Source organism: Aethalodelphis obliquidens, unplaced genomic scaffold, assembly GCF_003676395.1.
Source record: "Aethalodelphis obliquidens isolate GAN/ISIS:26980383/991018 unplaced genomic scaffold, ASM367639v1 scaffold5, whole genome shotgun sequence".
NCBI lineage: Eukaryota > Metazoa > Chordata > Mammalia > Artiodactyla > Delphinidae > Aethalodelphis > Aethalodelphis obliquidens.
The window spans coordinates 48,598,146-48,616,984 of record NW_020837949.1 but is presented as its reverse complement, the minus strand read 5'-3'; the positions used below and the strand labels follow the sequence as shown (position 1 = coordinate 48,616,984).

At 48.4% G+C, this 18,839-nt stretch overlaps 2 protein-coding genes and 1 long non-coding RNA gene across 4 annotated transcripts; 1 reads left to right on the top strand and 2 right to left on the bottom strand.

The window, feature by feature from the left end:
• Positions 1-6,430: 6,430 nt before the first annotated feature.
• HOXA1 (homeobox A1) lies at positions 6,431-9,151 on the bottom strand. 2 transcript variants are annotated; one of them, XM_027102337.1, is made up of 3 exons: positions 8,731-9,151; positions 8,433-8,527; positions 6,431-7,953 (listed from the first exon to the last, which is right to left on the bottom strand). In XM_027102337.1, exons 1-2 carry the CDS (start codon positions 9,073-9,075, stop codon positions 8,468-8,470), a joined length of 405 nt encoding a protein of 134 aa, XP_026958138.1. In that variant the 5' UTR covers positions 9,076-9,151; the 3' UTR covers positions 6,431-7,953; positions 8,433-8,467. The 2 variants fall into 2 exon arrangements, with proteins under 2 accessions (XP_026958138.1, XP_026958137.1); XM_027102336.1 differs by having other exon boundaries at positions 8,433-9,151.
• Positions 9,152-9,338: 187 nt separating this feature from the next.
• Positions 9,339-13,029, top strand: LOC113618302 (uncharacterized). The gene is made up of 2 exons (XR_003431958.1): positions 9,339-9,544; positions 12,893-13,029. It is a non-coding gene; the product is annotated as an uncharacterized LOC113618302 (long non-coding RNA).
• Positions 13,030-13,357: 328 nt separating this feature from the next.
• On the bottom strand, positions 13,358-18,453 carry HOXA2 (homeobox A2). The gene is made up of 2 exons (XM_027102333.1): positions 15,255-18,453; positions 13,358-14,574 (listed from the first exon to the last, which is right to left on the bottom strand). The coding sequence occupies exons 1-2, from the start codon at positions 15,739-15,741 to the stop codon at positions 13,835-13,837; spliced, it is 1,227 nt and encodes a 408-aa protein (XP_026958134.1). The 5' UTR covers positions 15,742-18,453; the 3' UTR covers positions 13,358-13,834.
• Positions 18,454-18,839: the final 386 nt, after the last annotated feature.

Genomic DNA, 18,839 nt, shown 5'->3' with positions numbered 1-18,839 from the left:
AAACACCAATAGCCTGATAACTCTTTGTAGAGGACTTATGTGGTTGGCACCGTGGAGAAACACTACAACAAAATGCATAAGAATTTGGACTCTGGATTCAGTGGACAAGTTACTTAACATCTTACGCCTCTCCGTTTCCTTATCTGAAAATCAAAAGAATAAAAACACTTCCTTCTTGGTGCGGATTAAATGAGTTAATGTAAGTAAAGTATTTGACATAGGGCTTGGCTCAGAGTAATCCTGAATAAACACCAGACTTTCAAGATTCTGAAAAATCACATACATTTTAGAGGGTAACTTAAAAGTCAACAAGAACATTTGCCTTATTTTATAATTTAAGAATCTCAAAGTATAGAAAGGTTAAGTATCCTACCTACCTAAGCTTCTCCTGTGAAAGAGAAAAGACTAAACACAGGTGTCCTGAATTCCAGTCCAGAGCACTTTCCTCAGGGACTGTCTCCTCATTATTAAACGTCAAGAGCCCTGCCCTCAAGAAGCTTAAGATCTCTTAAGGGGAGTCAAAACTCACACACAGCTCCCGTTACTTGTTCTGTAACAAAGCTTCCGGCGCAAAAGGTGGAGCTCTGAGGGGCTCAGCTGATAGAGTGAAAAGTAGTACAGGAAACTTTCTAGAAAGAAGTGCGACTTGAGGCAAGGCAGGGTTTGACTCTACAACTGAATAAGGAGAGGACATTTGAGAAGCAAGGCTGTTTCCCTGAGCAGAGAAGTACTTGTCTCTCTAGGAACAGTCACTGTTTAGAAACTCACCACACCTGCAACCCTCACCTCTACCCTCAAAGCATCTTAGTCGAACTAGAAGGGGAATGAACATATTACTCAATTAAACGTATGTTGAAAATATCTGAGAGGAGGGGGTAGGCAGGGAGTAAAGTCTCCCTCCGCTTTCAAATCAGAAAAGTGAACTAGGGGGCTAGGTTTCCGACCTGGGTTTCTTCTCCTGGAGGTGAATGTTCTGTCCAGGACCCCGTGGGGCGGGGCGTGGTTCGCGAGCTGGACGGAAGGCCTAGGCCCTCACCGGGAGGAGTCAGGCGGCCGCCTGCGGCATTTTAGGCCGAATCTCTCAGGCCCTGCGACTCCATCCCCGGAGCAGCCAGACGCAAGAGGTGCCGGCTGGGAAAGAAGGAGGAGACGGGAGGCGAGGTGGTCCCTTGAGACCCGGCGGGGCTCTCAGACGCCGCGGGAGACGCGCCCTGACTCCGGCGGCGTTCACGGTCAACCCCGCGGGCGCTGCTCGGCTGCCCGGCTGCTGCCTCCTGTTCCGCGTGGGTCCCGCGAGCACGTGAAAGGAAGCGCGGCGTTCGCTCCGGAAGGCGGGGAAGCCGACGGGGCAAGTCGTTATAGCCGCGACGTCTGGGCTGCCCTCCACCCCCGCGGGCCCGCGGAGACCGGACGGCACCCCCCGAACCCCGTCCCTCAAAGCAGTAGCACCGGCCGGGTCTCCGCCCCCGCCGTGCTCTCGCCGAGGCTGGGGCAGCTGCCCCCTGCGCGCCCTGAAGCAAGGAGCCCATTTGCTCCTCAGAATGGAAAATTCCCGTCCAAGAACATTACTGATATTGGGGGGAGGGGTGTCCCCTCCCATCTCAAATCATTGCTTTCTGCCTTCATATGAGTCTATGGCGATTTTTCTGTTAAAAGGTAGCAGGTCGTAATTTGTGAAGTGTCCAGCGCGGCTCAAAAGTCGCCCGATTAAAAAAAAAAAAAGTCATTCAATAATTTTTCCTTTATTTTCTGTTGCAAGCAGTTGCTTGGTGCTTTTTTTTTCTTTCTTTCTTTCTTTTTTAACTAACCAAGTAACCACCCAAACCTAAAAGGAAAACGTAAAACAATCTGATTTCTATAGATTAGCCCTGTGACTAGACGTTTTACAAACACATTTTTAACAGGAAAAATGTAATGGGATGTTTTAAAAAGGGAGACATATTTTAGATGTGTCTGGAGATGTTGAGAAAGAAACATTGGGCTTTTCACTTATTTACAATAAGCTCAAAATGCAGTCTTTCCAGACTGTTTTGCATGATGTAATTGGGGTTTGGGATTGGGGGTGGTGGGGTCATAGGCTAGTGTCTACGGAGCAGCGTTGATTATTACTTGGTTTTCAGTTCTGCGGCCCGAAGGTCAGCTATATTTGATGATTGGTGTTATTAAAAATAAGGCTCTAAAACGCTAGGGATTCCAGTTAAGCTCTTCAAACACTGACAGCCGTAGATGTCCCTTTGGGCAGCAGGTTCTGCTGAGATCAGTAGAACCCCAGTGAGGAAGGAAAACGAGGCAGGTTGTGTTGTAAGGAAACTTTATGTTAATTGTTTGGGCTTGAGGTGCCTTGCGTGTGTGTGTGTGTGTGTGTGTGTGTGTGTGTGTGTGTGTGTGTGTGAGTTTTAGGTAAATGAGTAAGTGGTGGAGAAAAGAAATTTGGACCAGAACAATTCAGGAGGATATGCTGTGCCACAAAGCAAACAGAAACAAACAAGCACCAAAAAAAAAAAAAAAAAAAAAAAACGATTCAGGGTTAAGACACCCCCTGGAATGTTCCTTGCATCTCTAAGCCCTTCCTGGCTGATACCACTTGACAGTTTAAGGGAGGTTGTTGAACTTGGGTACAAACACCTCCTCTTTCATTTGTTCTTCTCTAGTCTAGGTTTAGAAACAACAACAACAAATATACATATGTTGAACACTGCCTGCTCGCTCTATCTCTATTTTTATATTTTTAGAACATATGTCTTTAACAGCAAGTAGCCCAACATTTTGTTGTTCAAAGAAGATGGCAGAAACATTCCATCTGCCATACTGGGAGATTGTTTCAAAGAGTCAGTAATCCTGATGGCCTCAAAATCAAAGACTTGACTGAGTGTGTAGCTAGTAAACCAGAAGTAGAAAAATTTAAACAATATCCAGCCTGAAACTAATCATATTGAGTAAATGGGAAGGAACAAAATAAAATCAGGAATTTAGAATTCAGTGCACTGGCCTCAGGTGCTAAGCCACTCTGGTTTTTATTTAGGAAATAAGAGCATTGATATTATGTGCTCTGTGTCAAATCAATCCACCTCTGGGTGCCTTATCTCTCTGACTCATAAAATTAGAGTTTGGGTAGATGGATTTCTATCCATTCTCGTCACCTAAACACAAGAAGTCCTAAGACAGAACTTCCGTGTGTTCTCAGAAATGCAGGAAAAAGTAGATTATCTTCAGCAGAGGGTCACCAAAGTTAGCCATCTAGTGAGTAGCTCATCTGATAGGGGCATGATGTTCTTGTGTGTGTTGAAAAAGCCATAGCATTTCCAAGAGAGGTATTTTACAGTCCCAACCAATATTAAGAAAGATGCTGTTCACGCACCGTTTTCAAAATTTTAAAACAGAAGTTTGCCTGTCATTCAAAATAGTAAATTAAAGACTCAGACTCCTAGAGCTTCTACTGCAAGGATGATTATTCTTCAGGAAGAAACACAAATAGCAGTGACCGTTTTTTTCACAGACGTGCTCAGCCATCAGAAAAGCTTAATAAGTCCCTATTTAGTATGCATTTATGCAGTGATTATATGAACTTTGACCTCTGAAGAGCTGTAGCAATTAGCTTCAGGGTCCAGCATCTTCTCCCACCATTCCCCACTGGCTTCCTTGGGTCTTCCTTTCATCTCAGCAGTTCGTATGCTCGGAGGGCATAAAATTTTAAAGTTGACTTTCCACCTGAGGTATTTGCTTCTGCACAAGGCACTTCCCCCTCCACTCCCCCCATCTGATGTCTAAACAGCCATCTCAGATGGATATTGGGGCTCTGATTGTCGATATTACTCAAACACAAATGGATTTCAGTTCAATCTTGCCCTGTTCTTTCGCAAAGAAGATACACTCTAATGGCCCAAAGAGCTTCATTTCATAGTTCGTGGCACCTGAAATAAATCGGCTCTCTTCTGTCAGGCTAATTGAATGTTTTTTAAATATTCTGTGTAATTTATTTTAAGTCAAATGAAACCTAGTGGCTTGGCAGAAAGCTAGAGGAGAGAGGAGAAGGGCAGCTGGAAAGTCCCTCTCCACCGCCCCCCCCCCAAAAAAAAGTCAGGAAGGGAGAGGAAAGTGTTTTAAGTTTCTAGTAAACACTGTTTAGCAAAAGAATAATAGGCAAGTTAACCCTTTCCCAAAGAGGGATGGAACTATAATTGTTGCCTTTAGCAGAGAGCTCAGATAAACCACTGGGACTCATTCTAAAATGACCCATCACTGCATTCATCTCTTCTTGAACTTTCAGTGAACCTGAGATTAAACAGGGGTGAGCAGCTAAGCAGTTTGTTGTTAGCAGGCTTTTCAACAACCCTTTCAGACTGAGTAAATATTGATCGGTTTGAATCTGATTGCCCCAGAGGAAAACACCAGGACATCTGAATAGCCTCCAAAAGTAAACTTTCAAAGGTGAAGCCGAGAGCAGACTTCAGAGTCGCAGCACAATTTCAACTCAGCCTCAGTTGGGGACACCCTAAATTTCTGGAGTACTTTGAATGAAGGTGAGAGAAGTGAGGAAAAAGCATTGGAAAACTGGAATTTTATATTGTGATTATCCCAAGTCCCTAATTGAGACTCTTGTCCTTTTTAAATTTATCAATAAAATGTTATTTTCTGTTTTCCATCTTCTGTCATTTCAGTTACCATGGCTGTCATTTTTCAAGGAGCTAACTGTGCTCCTCAGAGACCAAAACAGAAAAAGAGAGACCTTGAAATAGGATGTGTTAAGCGCCTTTGATTTAATCGATTGGGACAACTAAAAAGATACAAATGTTTTCCTTGTTGAAAGGTATATTAATGTTTCCTAAATGCATTGCTTGTTAATTGATTTATTCCACGACCTAGAGAAGGCTTGGGATGTTTAGCCATAATTCATCATTCTCCTCTCTCTCAGCTACGTTAAAACCAGCACCTAGAAGATTGGAATCTCCGGATTCCAGCGGGTTGGCCCTGCTTTTAGATATTGAAATCTCGGCAGTGGCATGCAAATGACACTTTAACACATTAAAGTATTTGGAAACCAGCCATCTGTTTCGCTGTGTGGCTTTACACTAATAAACAAAAGATACTGTATACGGCCAGGCGGGAAATGAAAGAAAGAGTTGGCTGACTTTGAAGTTCTCCTCCATCCACTTGAGTCTTTTAGAAGCAACCCCAGAACCCAGGAGCTGAGGGGAGGGCACTGGGTGCCCTTGATATGGCCGCGGCAACTGCGCCTGCAGAGTCCCGGCTCACTCTCTTTGACAGGGAACTACAGGAAATCTCAAGGATGCTCTAGGAGGCCTGCAAATTACAAGTTTTTGTAAGATTTCTCACTACCCACCCACCCTGAACCCGAGCCCATCCTTTGTGAAACACCCTTTGGAGCGGAAGTCATATGTCTGTATTTGTTTGTGATGCGGTAAAATTTCTGCTCTACTCTTGGGGTTAAATTAAAGCCTCCAAATATGTGTGAAAGTAAAGGGAATGTGGTAACAGGTCTAGGAGGAGAGTCACTTTGAACTTTCTGATTTGCTGGCTTCTTCTGTTTGAGACCAGCAGACACATGCATTGGTCAGAAGCAACTTGAATATGGACAGACTTCAGGGCGGCTTCCACAAGTTCACCTGGAAGAACCTATTGAGCCCAGGGAAAATTAAAATGTTTTTCTGGGTTATGTGGCATGGAAATTGAGCGGTAGACCCGTTACAGCCATGGTGGCTGTGAAATCAAAGCTGAATCTGATGGGAATGAGATATGTAACCCAGAAGGAATTGGGAGTAGGGGTTTAAAAAGTGGAAGGAAGGAGTGGATCTTGACAGGAGGAATTGGAGGAGGGATGCAAAGGTTTACTCAGTACAGACCACACTCAATTTAAAGAGTGGAATATTTTGGCACGCTGTCCAACAATCCAGAAAGAAGGAAGAGGGGTGGGGTGGGGGCCCCGTCCTCAAACAGCTTTATACTGGAGCTAATTAAATGTGAATCTCTTAGCTCTTGGTTCATTGATGTGAGGAAAGACTGACTGAAGAGTTTCAGCTTTTGAAGGGGATTCTGTTTATATATATGTCAACGTTGAGTTGGAGGTGAAAAGGTTAGCACTTGACCCAGGAAGTATCCATGTTTGTTTCAAAAATAGATCTGCTTCATAAATTTCTTCACCATTCATTTTTTTCCATAATGAACTTTGATTATAATAAAGCAGCCGCTGCTATTTTAAAGAAAATCAACCTATTACATAGACATCGTTAGGTGCAATGACACTCATAGGGGAAGCTTCAGCTACATAATGAAAAGCCTTTCCTTTTTTTTTTTCAAGAAAAGGCCCACCTCTTTGAAAATACACACCACACTTCTCTCCCCCATGTGAAATGAGCCAACTTTGTAGGAACCAGCAAATTGTAGCCAAGCCAAATACACAGATGCGTGAGCATATCTGAAACCTGAATATATTTATTACAGACATCTTAAGACCCGTAAATTCTGCTCTGGATCACATCACTCCGGGATCTCTGAGCTGTTCATGATTGTACAGGAAATGGGGACTATCACAAAGGATAACTGATAGAACTCAGTGTGGTACTTCAGGGACATCAAAACATTGTGCGACATGCAAAAGACTGTTCACGAATCACACAAAATATACATTCATTGTGCCATCCATCACATTAACAATTGGGCCGAAAATATATCATATCCAGCTAAGATAACTGTGGAAGGAAGAAGCTGGTTTGAATAATACATTTAGATGCTGAATAATCCAGCACAAATTTTAAATAGAGTGTGGCCAGAGAAACAAGAAAGGAGTGGGGATGGGGAGAGACTTAGCACAGGAAGCAAGGTTTCTGACCCTTGTATTCTGCAGGCCTTCTTAACTCACTGAAAGAACAAATTGAGGCTACCATCTGAGGCATCTGATTGATTTTAAATGAGAGCTTTTAATTCTTTAACCTATAATCACATATAAAGTTGTACCAGCTTTGAGAGTTTGCCCACTGTGTTTTAGTCACTTAATCAAAACATTTCTAGAAAATCTGTATAAAGATAAATCTTTCAGGACAAAGCATTTACAACCAGCAAACTCACACACATAAAATTGAATTAAATTAAGGGATGAATTAATTGTGTAAACACTCTCATAGTGTATCTGTTCTTCATGAGCTCCTGGACCCTCTTCTCTCTCTCTCTAGCCTACTTTAAGGGCAAAGTAGGGGAGAACTGTAAATATACAGATAGATAAAAGATGAGAGGCCTCGCTCTGACATGTTTCGGCTGGCAGAGGAAACTATTTTCCAAAGGGCATCTGAAAGGAACAGTAGGTTCTGTCGAAATCTCCTAAAAGTAGGGATGTTAGGTGCCATTGGAAAGTTGATGCTGGCCCTCAATCTGCGCTACGGAGCTAACACCCCCCTCCCCCCTCATCAAGTTTCTAATCCAGAATTCTCTGGAAACCCATTATCCTGGCCAGGAGTTCCCCAGATAGGATCAGAAAGGAAGAGAAAGATTGTAAATGGAGAGGAAGATAAGCTAAGAATGTGCTTTGGGTAAGAAGTCCCAGCCGGAGGAGTAGCCTGGGCTGCAGAGTGGGGCCGGGGCGGCCTCAGTGGGAGGTAGGTAGAGTGTCTGAGGTAGAAGACCCCGGGGAAGGAACGCAGGGTGAGGAGCTGGACTTCTCTGAGGATTCCTCGGCCTTCTCCTCGCTTCCCGTCGGAGTGGCTGGAGAGATGGGCAAGAGGCCCTCCTTCTCTCGTTTCTTCTGCTTCATTCGGCGGTTCTGGAACCAGATCTTCACCTGGGTCTCATTGAGCTGCAGGGATGCGGCAATCTCCACCCTGCGGGCACGCGTCAAGTACTTGTTGAAGTGAAACTCCTTCTCCAGCTCCGTGAGCTGTTTAGTAGTGAAGTTGGTACGCACTGCATTGGGTTGACCCACGTAGCCATACTCTCCGACTTTCCCTGGGGGCAAGGTGGGAAGCGATGAGAGGAAAAGGTAAAAATTTTTATAATCGATATGAGATTCCGTACACGCTTCAGAGCAACCTTCGGGTAAAGAGGAATCAAGAATTTCTGAACATAAACTGGGCTTGGGAGGGTGAGTGATGAGGTGTAAAGTGTTAATCTGAAATCAACCATTAGCATGGTCAGACCGTGATTAATGGAGCCTGGAGATATTAACAGGACGCCCCCACACACACACACACCTACCCACTTCCCACTTCCTACTTCCCAAACCTCTAAAACCCAGCCCCTTTGGAAATACAGCAGTCCCAGATGCTCCTTTGCCCCAACACACCTGGGTAAACCACCCCACACCCTACAACACAGGTGGGAAGCAAGAACTTTAAAAAAAAAACATGATTAATTTTCCTTGGAAACTAAGCATACCAGCTCCTTCCAAAATCATCAAGGAGCTTTCATGGAATGGCAAGACTGACCTGTTTTGGGAGGGTTTCTTTTGACTTTCATCCAGTCAAAGGTCTGTGCTGGAGAAGATGTCTCTGATGCAGGGGAGCGACAGGCTTCTTGGTGGCTGGCGTGGAGAGGGGACAAGGAGTTATTATACGTGGCCAGGGCCAGGCTCTGGTGCTCTTGTCCATATGAGTGGTGAATGTACTGAGGCGAGCCCACCGCGCCCCCGGCATAACCCTGGTGGTGGTGGTGATGCTGGACCATGGGAGATGAGAGATTTCCAGAGTAAACAGCGGGAGCGCACGAGGGGTACCCACCACTTACTTCTGCTTCCTGATTTAACGCGTAGGGGCTGTAAGGCGCGCCGAAGTTCTGCGCGCCGTAGCTTGGACCACAACTCGAGTGGGAGTAGGATACCCCCAGGTTCCCAGCAGTCTGGTAGGTGGCCGGCTGGGGGTGGTGATGGTGGTGGTGGTGGGGCGGGCTGATCTGCACCCCCCTGCCCACTAGGAAGCGGTCGTCGCCGCCACAGCTGTTGGCACTGACCGCGCACGACTGGAAAGTTGTAATTCCATGGTCGGAGGGGTAGGCTCGCGCTGAGCAGGTCCCCGAGTCGCCACCGCTGAGGATGGGGTATTCCAGGAAGGAGCTCATTCTTGCATTGTCCATCTGTCACTGAGTGACCGGGTCCTGCGAAGCCCTGGGTGACCGTGCCAACTTTCTCACTTCCTCCATGGGGCCGGAGAAGAAAAATGATATGAATGTACAGTGCGCAAGAGGGGGGGCGGGAGGGCGGAGGGCGCTAGGGGAGGGGCACGTGACTATATCAACCAATGGCGGAGCTTGCTGCGAAAGTTTGCTGGCTCCTGCGGTGATGGATCACCATTTCAGTGGCATTTAAATCCCCAGCGCTCCTCAGTCTAGGTGACGCGCAGTCGCCCCCCCAGGCAGCCCGGGCGGCAGCAGCAGCTGCGGCAGCTGCCGGGGCAGATTCGGAGCGCTGGGGCGAAGGGGAGCAGAGGCTGCTTTCTGCGCGCGCTGAATCCGATCTCCCCCCGCTCCGGGAAGTGTGGGCTGGAAGGCATCCCCCGTCACCGCCCCCTTCCCCACCGCGCACAGAAAGATGAATTGGCAAGAGGTGAGAAGCGAGGAGGGCTCCTCGATCTCTCGGGTCGGGAATCAGTGGGCGGGAGCTCGCTGGGCCGCCACTAGCACACTGGCCGAGCCCGGAACGCAAGGAATTGGAAGGGTTGCTCCCCGGGCGCTTTCCGTTCAGTGCCTTCTGCGGTGCCTCGAGGAGTGCTGAGAACGGTGGCGTAGGACGAGGCTGGGCCACCAGCTCTCTAAGCTCGGGATGGAGAGGGAAGTACGCAGAGAGCTGGCTGGGAGGAACCCGAGTGGGCGTGGAGGGGACGAGGGCAAAAAAGGAAACTTCCCTTCTCCAGGGAGGGTCTTGAAGCCTCCTTTCCTCCTCCCCCTCCCCCCCCCCCCCCCCATCGGCTATTAGCGTGGCAACGTGGAGCTTTTGTATGTAATTTGACGCCCGGGAGTGGCTGAGCCTTGGGAGCTAGGCTTGCTGGCCAAGACCAGGGGTGGCCCAACTCTTCGCCCTCCCTCTCTCCTCGCTCTCCGCCCCTTTCTCCTCCCCACTCAGCTTGCTCTGGGAGCCCTACGGGATCCGTAGCAACTCCGCCGGTGGATTTTGAGGGGTAGGAGGCGGGGGGGAGAGAGATGACGCTAGCGGACGTGGCAAGCCTGGGGGCCGGGCCCTGCGCTGCAGGCCATCTGCCGGCTCCCTAGGACCCAGGAGCCTGCGTGATCCGACCGGGGCCTCAAAGGGCGAGACCACGGCTACCGCAAACTACGATGGACTCTCCCCCCCCCCTCCCCGCAACGTTTCTCATTTTCTGAAGGGAGATGTTAGGAGTGGTAGAGCTTCCTTTATCCACCCCCCCCCATTCTACTGCACAGCTGAAGTGGGGGTGGGGGGTTGGCAGGTGGGAGGGGCGGGGGACAGATGGCTGATGGTGGACGGGACATTTCCTCCTTCCCCAACAACTGACTGCGTAGTTCCTTGTGTGAACCTTCAAGTCTTTCCCTAGAGAGACATGTGCAAATCTGAGCGTCATCCCAGGACAGGGGTCCTGTTCTCCATCACCCTCGTCCTACCCCGATGCCGACGGGGTCGTTAACTGCTGTTTACTATTAGGTTTCGTGTGAACCCTTAGCTTGTAGAGAGAAAAGGCCAAACAGAGGCCAAGAATTGATGCATTCTTGGGTAAAAGAAATCCAGACATCATCCAGAAGCTTTGCAGCCAATGCTGTGTAGCTCTATTCTGACCGTGTTCACCACATCGGAGTCCGACAGATCGGATTGTCTGAGGATTGTGCGTGGGTTGGGGGTCCTCCCTCCTCTCTAGCTCCCCCTCCCCAGTTAAAAGAAAGAGGTTTTTCTTGAGGCAGGCACGTTTCAGATGTGTTAGTCAGCCTTTCAGGTTTCTGGGTTCTGTTCTTCACGTATAGAAGTTCCCTCCTAACCTGTCTCCCCAAGAGGGAAAACTGGCAGACATTTGACTGTAGATTCCCTCAGTAGCAAAGGAACATTTTTCCTAAACATTTCCTTTTGAAAGGGTATTTTCCTGTGACCTGCGACCCATCCCCAATCATGGTTAAGAGGGAACCAGGAAAGGTCACTCCTGCCCCAGTTTCAGCACCTGGGGAACCTCATCCGGGAGAAGGGAAAAGGCAAGGAGGCCCTCCTGGAGGTGGCTTCCTTGGGAGCGCCAGGCCTCCAGCCAGTGGGGGGGGGGGCGGAGAAGGGGCTCCTATGGGGGAGGAGGCAGGACCTTAGGGGGTCTGGCCTGGCACTGAGGACGATCTGCTCTCACAGCCGAAGCTCGTCGGTACGTTCTCCCCCTTGCCTCATTCCTGTCCCTTTGTTGGCCTCCTCGGCTCGGGTCTGCACGACCCCCTCGGCAGCAGGGCTCGCGCCACAAAGCCACCCCAGTCTGCAGCCGCTCTCCTTCCTCTGCTAGTTCTCCGCCTCTGGGCTCCTCTCCCTCCACCTCTCTTCCTCCCTCCGGGCCTTTTTCCCGGCCATCGTGGGTGGAGTGTTTTTCTTGGGATCACAAGCTTGCGCTAGCACACAGGGCCGCTGCACACGGGCCGCGACCGAGCCGCCTCCGCGCACTGCTCCGGGCTGGCCGGGCTCTCGAGGTCGAGCCGACTCCGCCCCGGCTGGTCGCCCAGAGCGCCGCTCTCCCGGTGCGGCTCACAAAGGCAGCTTCCTCTGGCCTCGATCCCGCACGCTTCCGTAGCCTGGTTCCTTCACCACCACGAAATCCTAGGGTTCATTTCGCCGAGTGGGAGACCCTAGGTCCTCGGGGCAAGTAGGCCAGAGACCCACGACGCGAGCTAAAGTCTCTTTAAACACCCGAGGAGAGTGCGTGAAAGGCGAGCTCGGTCACTATTTAAATGATCCCTTGCAAGCGGCTTGTTGAGCTCAAAGCGCCTCTTTCAGGGCTCTTCTAGTAGTAGAAAGGGAAGGAGCGAGGAGGAGACAAAACGCCGCCGAGGCCCCGAGCTGTTCATGGCATCCGCAGCTCAGCCAAGCTGTTGTTTTAAAAGAGCAATAAAAATGAATTATGACTAAACGCCTTCTAACTTAATGCTTTCGGACGGGGATTCCTGGCAAATACGTAAGAGGATTTTTATTTGTGCATGTGTTCCTGCAATTGATCTCTTTGATGACATTCTCATTCATAGAAAGCGTTTGATTTATGAGCGTGGGATGAATCGCAAACAGCAGCGGCTAAACCCTGGCCTCGGCCGGGCCGCCTGCTCCGCTCCGCGCCTGGGGCAGGAGACTTGCCCGGGTCCCCACTCGCCTCCGCCGCTGCCGGGATTTAGGGGGCAAAAGGGTGGGGGAAGGTAGGCAGCAAACCCGGGGAGAAGGATCGCGATTTCCTCATAACTTCCAAGCCTTTGCTATTAAGAGCCGGGTTCTTAAATCAACCCGCCCCCCACACATGTTGCTTACTCGCTGCCTTTTCTCACGGTAAGTAGCCATCGGAACAGAGCTCAGTAAGGGAAAAATAAACATGGGGAGACATAAGAAGGGAGAAAAAATCAGAACAGCCCAGTAACATCCCTAGTTCACATTTTATTGATATTTCATTTAAAGTGCTTTTTCTCTTTCTCTCTCTAGAAACTGGGTTAATTTATAACCTGGGGGGTAGAAACACTCCACTTTAAATCTCATCTTGCTAACCTGACTTCAAAGCTTTAATGATCCATTATTTGCCATGTAAACAGATTTAAGAATGAAATATTGATTTTTATGACCCTGAAAAAAAAAAAAGAAGAATCCTAGAATGACTGAACCAGAGGATTGCAAAAAAAAAAAAAAAAAAAAAAAAACCCTTTCTGAAGTGCATTTTCCAGCTAGTAACCATTGTTTTGTTTTATTTTTGTTTTTCTGTTTTAGGTCTGTTTGCCTGGACCCATCAACAGCTGGGAGACTAATCAACCGCACTGAAAATGTTTGGGGATTTGTGGGGGAGGGGTTTGGAATGTAAATGTTTGAAACAAATGTGTATAAATAAATGAATTCTTGATAACTTAGTTATTGACCTGGAGACTGGTAGCTTGTTAAAGAAACTCCATGTTCCTCCTTCCTGGAGTTGGAGGTTTCTGTAGGCACTTTATTTCTCCACTTTCAAAAGCTTGGGCTTGGCCCAACTCTGAGGCTGCCCAGTCCTGTTTCTATTACCAATTTAAATCTATGGCTTGAATCTCTACATTGAAAAACCTAATCCATTCCCTTAAAAAACAAAAAAACCACACTTCTCAGAAGCCCTAACCATTTTCTGGCTTTCTTCTTTTGTTGCTGTCTATTGAAGACTTTGAACATGCCCATTTAATAAATATATTAAAATTGAAAAAGAAAATGGATTGTGACCAGAATTTTATTTACCAAGTTAGACTAAAAGAGGAAAAAGAAACTGTTATGAGCCTTGAGAAAGAGGGGGAGGAAAAAAAATAAGAAAGCTACTTATAGCAAAGGAGAATTTATTCTACCAAAAATACGCATGACAATGCATCCTAATGTAATACAAAAATAAAAAGAAAGTGAAGATACAATTATATGATCACTTTCTTGCAGGCCTCATATATTGCTTTCAGGAAATCACATAGAGGGTTGCTGGATTAGATTTTAAACAACTAAAACTCCAAAATAATCTGAAAAAGATGGCTCTGTAACTGGGTTAAGGGAATCACTAAACAGAAAAATCTTCAACATTTAAAGGAGGGAGAGGGTAGGTCAAGAAGAAAAGAAAATAAAAATTAACTCTCAGAATAAAGGAAGGCAAAACCACCCGGTCAAAGGGGTTTTTGTTTTGTGATGCTTTGTTTTGCTTTAATGTTTTTAGTAATTCAGATGCTGCAAGTCGATTGTGGTGAGTGTGTCTGTAAAAAAGTCAAAGCTGTCAGCTGAAATATCTACAGGACTGTCGAGGGAACCCGGCAAACTGGGCGAGACTGCGTCTGAAAGCTGCAGGCAGGAATCTGTGGAAAAAACGTTAAAGTCCTGCAAAGAGGGGACCTCGAGGGCCTCGGGACTGTCATTGTTTAGGCCAGAGCCACAGTTCTGGCCCATTGTTGACAAGCAGTTAGGAACAGTGGGTGACTGGTGCTGAAAATGTTTCAGATTTTTTTCATTGCTGGTTAAAGGCGAAACTGGGAAACTTTGGGAGTCACCATTGTGTCCATTGGGAGCCTGCTGCTGAGAGAGGGCATTTTGCTGAAAAGTGTAACCTTCCCTCTCCAGAAGGGCCCCGGAGACGCTGAGGGCTTGCTCAAAGAGCGACTTCTCTTCCTCGTCCTCCTCCACTTTCTCAGAGTCTTCGAGGCTTTTAAATTTTCCTTCGCTGTTTTGGTTCTCCTTGCACTGGGTCTGCCTCTTGTGCTTCATCCTCCGGTTCTGAAACCACACTTTCACTTGTCTCTCAGTCAAATCCAGCAGCGCTGCAATTTCCACCCTTCGGGGTCTGCAAAGGTACTTGTTGAAATGAAATTCTTTTTCCAGCTCTAAAAGCTGCGTGTTGGTGTAAGCAGTTCTCAGGCGCCGGGAGCCCCCGCCGCTGCCATCGGCGATTTCCAGGGATTCTGCGGAAAGGGAAACCAACAAGAGACACACGCACAGTTGGAGGTGGAGGGGTCCGAGCGGGGTTATTCCACTGGAGAATAAATATAGCAGAAAAGATCAACTGCAACAAAATGGCCGCCCCTAGATGCAGTAAAGCTATTGTGCTGCCTTTCCTGGGAGCCCAGCCCGGGGAGACCCCATCTCTTCCACCTCCATCAAATTCTTGCCTGTAGCTCCCCCCAACCTCTCCATCCGGGAGCAAACTTTATATTAGCCACACCACAATTTATAATTAATGCATCAGCTGCTTAGCTGAGCAAGAGCGATCTATCACTCTTCATTACTGTCAAAAAGCCAAACTCTAGGACAACTAGACAAGAGGAGGTCAGTTCCAACTCAAATAAATCATCCCACATTACACAAGTTAGGGAAAGTTCCCCCACCCCCTTCTTAAAATATACATATATATATATATATATATATATATATATATATATATATAAAATCAATGCGGAACGCAGGATCCCTTTTCTCAACATCAAACCCACTCCTGAGCCCACAGGGGAAGGGAAAGCAGCCAAGCATCTCTCTCTCTCCCCCTTCTCTCCCAGCCCACGCTCCCCTCCCCCCATAACCGCTCTCGGGGCAGCCCAGAAGGGGAAGAGGGTCCGGGGACCTGGGGCCAAGTCTTTGGACTGACCTTTGTGGCTGAGGCAGGCAGGGCCGGTGGCGGCGGCCGAGGCGGGCGGCAGCGCGGTTTTCTTGGCCGCCTTCTTCTCCTTCATCCAGGGGTACTCGGGCGGCTGCAGGGCGCCGGCGGGCACTGGGCTGCCGCGGCTGCCCGCGGGGCTCGGCTTGGGGCGGCCGCCAGCGCCGTGGCGAGGGTGACTGCCCGGGTTCAGGCTGGGAATGGTCTGCTCAAAAGGAGGAGGAATCAGTGTCGAGTGTGAAAGCGTCGAGGTCTTGATTGATGAACTTTGAAATGTATCAGCGACAGGGGGAAAAGATGTCAGGCACTCAGCGAGCGACGGCTGGCTATTGATAAAACCAATCTCTCGCTCAAATTCGTAATTCATGGCCTTCTCCTTGGAGCCCCCTCGGAGAAAAAGTTCCCTCTTCTGGAGGGGCTTTGGGGGGGCAAGGCCCAGGAAAAAGGCGAGCGCGGAGGGGAAAAAAAAATCTATCATAGAAGATCGCTGCTGGGGTGTTTTTTTTCTAATTCACTGATTACAGCCGTATGGGGACCGCGCTACTATTAAACTATTGAATTCATGGAGACAAGGTTGAAATTGGACCGAATTGGCTGTCACATGATTGCTTCTGCCCAATGACAATTTGGGCTTTAATCAAAAGAAGCCACTGTCTGTTTGATTGATCCAAAAAAGTCGGGAAGGAACGCCTCATTGGGGGCCAGCGAGGCTTTATTTACACTTTTTTCTGGGCAAAAATACCTATATGTGGGTGTGGGTTAGGGATGCCTGGGAGTGCGTGGGGGCGAGGGTGCCTGCCCGCCTCCTGATCAGCACGGATCTGGTGTGTGCGCCTGGCAGTGTGTGTGAGTGTGTGAGTGCGTGCGAGTGGTGAGCCCTGCAGCCGGTCCCGGCGGCAGCTGCCCTCTGCCTCCCCCGCACACTCCGCGCATTGTTTGGGACTGTCGGGAAGACGCCTCGCACCTCACAAATCATTTAAGCACCTCAGTCTGACGCCTGCAGTCATTAACAAAGTAATCCATTAATCTTAAAGTTTTGACACCCGAGGGCCCCGCATCCCAACCACATAAGTTCTGCTGAGGCAGGAGGAAGAAGCAGAGGGAGAGGGGAGATGAGACAGAGAGAGGAAAGGGCGGGGGCGGGGGGGGACAGAAAGAGAGAGAAGGATTCTTTTGGGGGGTTCCTCCCTTTTATTTCCCTTTTCCTCCTCCGCCATAAACCAGTTCCTGGATCTCAGAACTGGTCTGTCTCTGTTTTCCTTCCCGTCTGTCTGTCTTTCCCTCTTTTCCTCTTTTTTTCCCTCTTCTCCCCTCTCCTCCTCCCTGTCTCTCCTCTGTCCACCTCTCCTCCCCCCACTTCCCTCAGGCCCTCGCCCCCCTCCCAAAGCCCAGCTCGGAGTCCGCGCCCACGGACCCCGGACCCCGGCCCATTGTTAGCCGGCTTTTCCACGACAACTATGCATCTGGCTCCAGCGGGAAGCGGAAAACGGGAGGCGGCTCTCCAGGCTTCCCGACCCTCTTGCGCCATCAACTTCTCAGGAGTGGCTCGAGAAAGATAGATGCATGTGCCAAGCGAGACAACAACCCCAGATCCATGTGTCCAAATCCCTGTAGCCAGGGCGGCGGCCAGCCAAAGAAATGCCGCCCCGAGCAGGCGCGTGCGGCTCCTGGCATTCTGGGTTTCATACCCGTAGGGCTCGGGTGCGGTAAGTATTTCTGATTTCCAGGAAGTCTGTTGGAAGTTAGCAGCACGGAAGGAGAAGGCGCTTGCTTGTTCTCTCCTGTTTTCTTTTTCTTTTCCTCCCCTTCTTCTCATCCTTGTCGCTCTGGTGCGGGCTTCTTGGTTCAGATGCAGTGAGTGCTCCCTGGCAGCCCGAACTGTCTCCTGCACTGTCCCGCTTCTTGGCCACCAGGGATGTTTGCACTCGGGTTCTGTTGTGAGAAACAGCACCGCGGGTGACAGAGGGCGACCCAAGGAGGAATTATAAAGGTTCTGTTTCTCTCTTCACTTTCTTTTTTCCAACTTGGAGACTTGAGACTGAGCGAATCTTGGACTGTGCTGGAGGGTTCAAAAGATAACACCTTTAGATACCAAACAATAACTTTGAAAAAAATCCACCAAGCCAGAAAAAGGGAAGGAGGCTGAGAGAGAAATCTGAAGGTATCTCTTTTCCCCCAAACCCTGAGGATGATGATTCGCTTTTGCTTCCTTTGAAATGGACCAAGTGATCAGACTCCCCCTGGCCGGCAGGCATCGGTGGCAGGAAAATAAATCATTCTGATGGCCAGGGAGAGAAAGATTGTCGGAGGAGAAAAATCTACTTAGAAAACAAGGAAGGCTGACCAAGCCACAAGGATAGGACTCCATCTCTGAGGCTGGCATCAAAGGGGGTTTGGGTTGGAAATTAGATATAAAGTGGACTTCGTCATTGACTAGCCCAGAGCATTGCCTTACAGATAGAGATGCTATTTTGGAAAATGTGGGGGTTTTTTCAGTTTTCTTGCTTTTATTCCAAACAAAGCTCTGAAGGAAGTCTGAGTGCGATCAATCTTGCTCACCAAAAGCCTTGACAGCTTCTGGCCCTTAAGAACACATTTCAGCTTCGAGCTCTTTCCAAGATCAAATGTGGCCGAGCAAAGAGGAGAGCAGGAAACGCAAGTAAACAAGGAAAACTAGTCTTTTTAAAGATTTTTCTTTTTTGGCAGCAAAAAGAGTTATAAGGCTGCTTTTAGGAAAGGTGTTTTGTGGACTCTGGGATGGTGGCTTTTGGCATTTGCTTTTACCAGAAAATATTGAGGGGTTAAGGGGAGGGGGAGCGTGGAGAGGAAGCAGCGCTGCCCCCGTATCGTTGAGGCTTTGTCAGGGGCTGCGTGGGTGAGAGCTTTCTGCTGGCCTCAGCGGCCTTAATTCAAATACCATCTGGAAGAAAACCCTTTTTTTGGACCATTCAACACTGAAATCTTCCCAAAACCTATTACTTTAACTCAGGAGATATTATAATAAGGATTTCTTTTTAATATCTAGGAAACTGGGGTTCAGATTGATATTTTTTCTTTGATAGTCAAAATGAATGTCTTGACTGCCAAGATATGGGAAATCATATTGGAATCTCCTTTCTAAAATCTCTGCCCTGAGGGAAGAAGGACTTCTCCAAACCAGTTCTCCCTCAGCTAAAGAGTAGATTTTAGAGATTTTGGAAACGGATTCAAACAGTGGGATCTCTGAAAGATTTTCATCTCTGGATGGGTAGCTTTCTCTCTCTCTCTCTCTCCCCCCCCCCACCACTGTTTCGTCTTCTCCCAGGTAATTTTACACACTTCTCTAAAATTGTTACTTAAAAGAAGACCCCCTTGTCTCAGCCTACTGTGTTCAGGTCTGAACAACCAAAAGGGTGGAAGCTCCAGTCCTCAAAAAGACTGGTTTTCCAGCCTCTACATTTCTGAGGTGCGCCATATGTCAGCAGGGAGGTTGGGGGTGGGGGATGGTAGGGAGCAAATCTACTTCTTCCACGGCCCAAACTCTTTAAAAAGAAAAAAAAAATACATAGCAGGAGACCCAGGACAGATTTGGGGGAA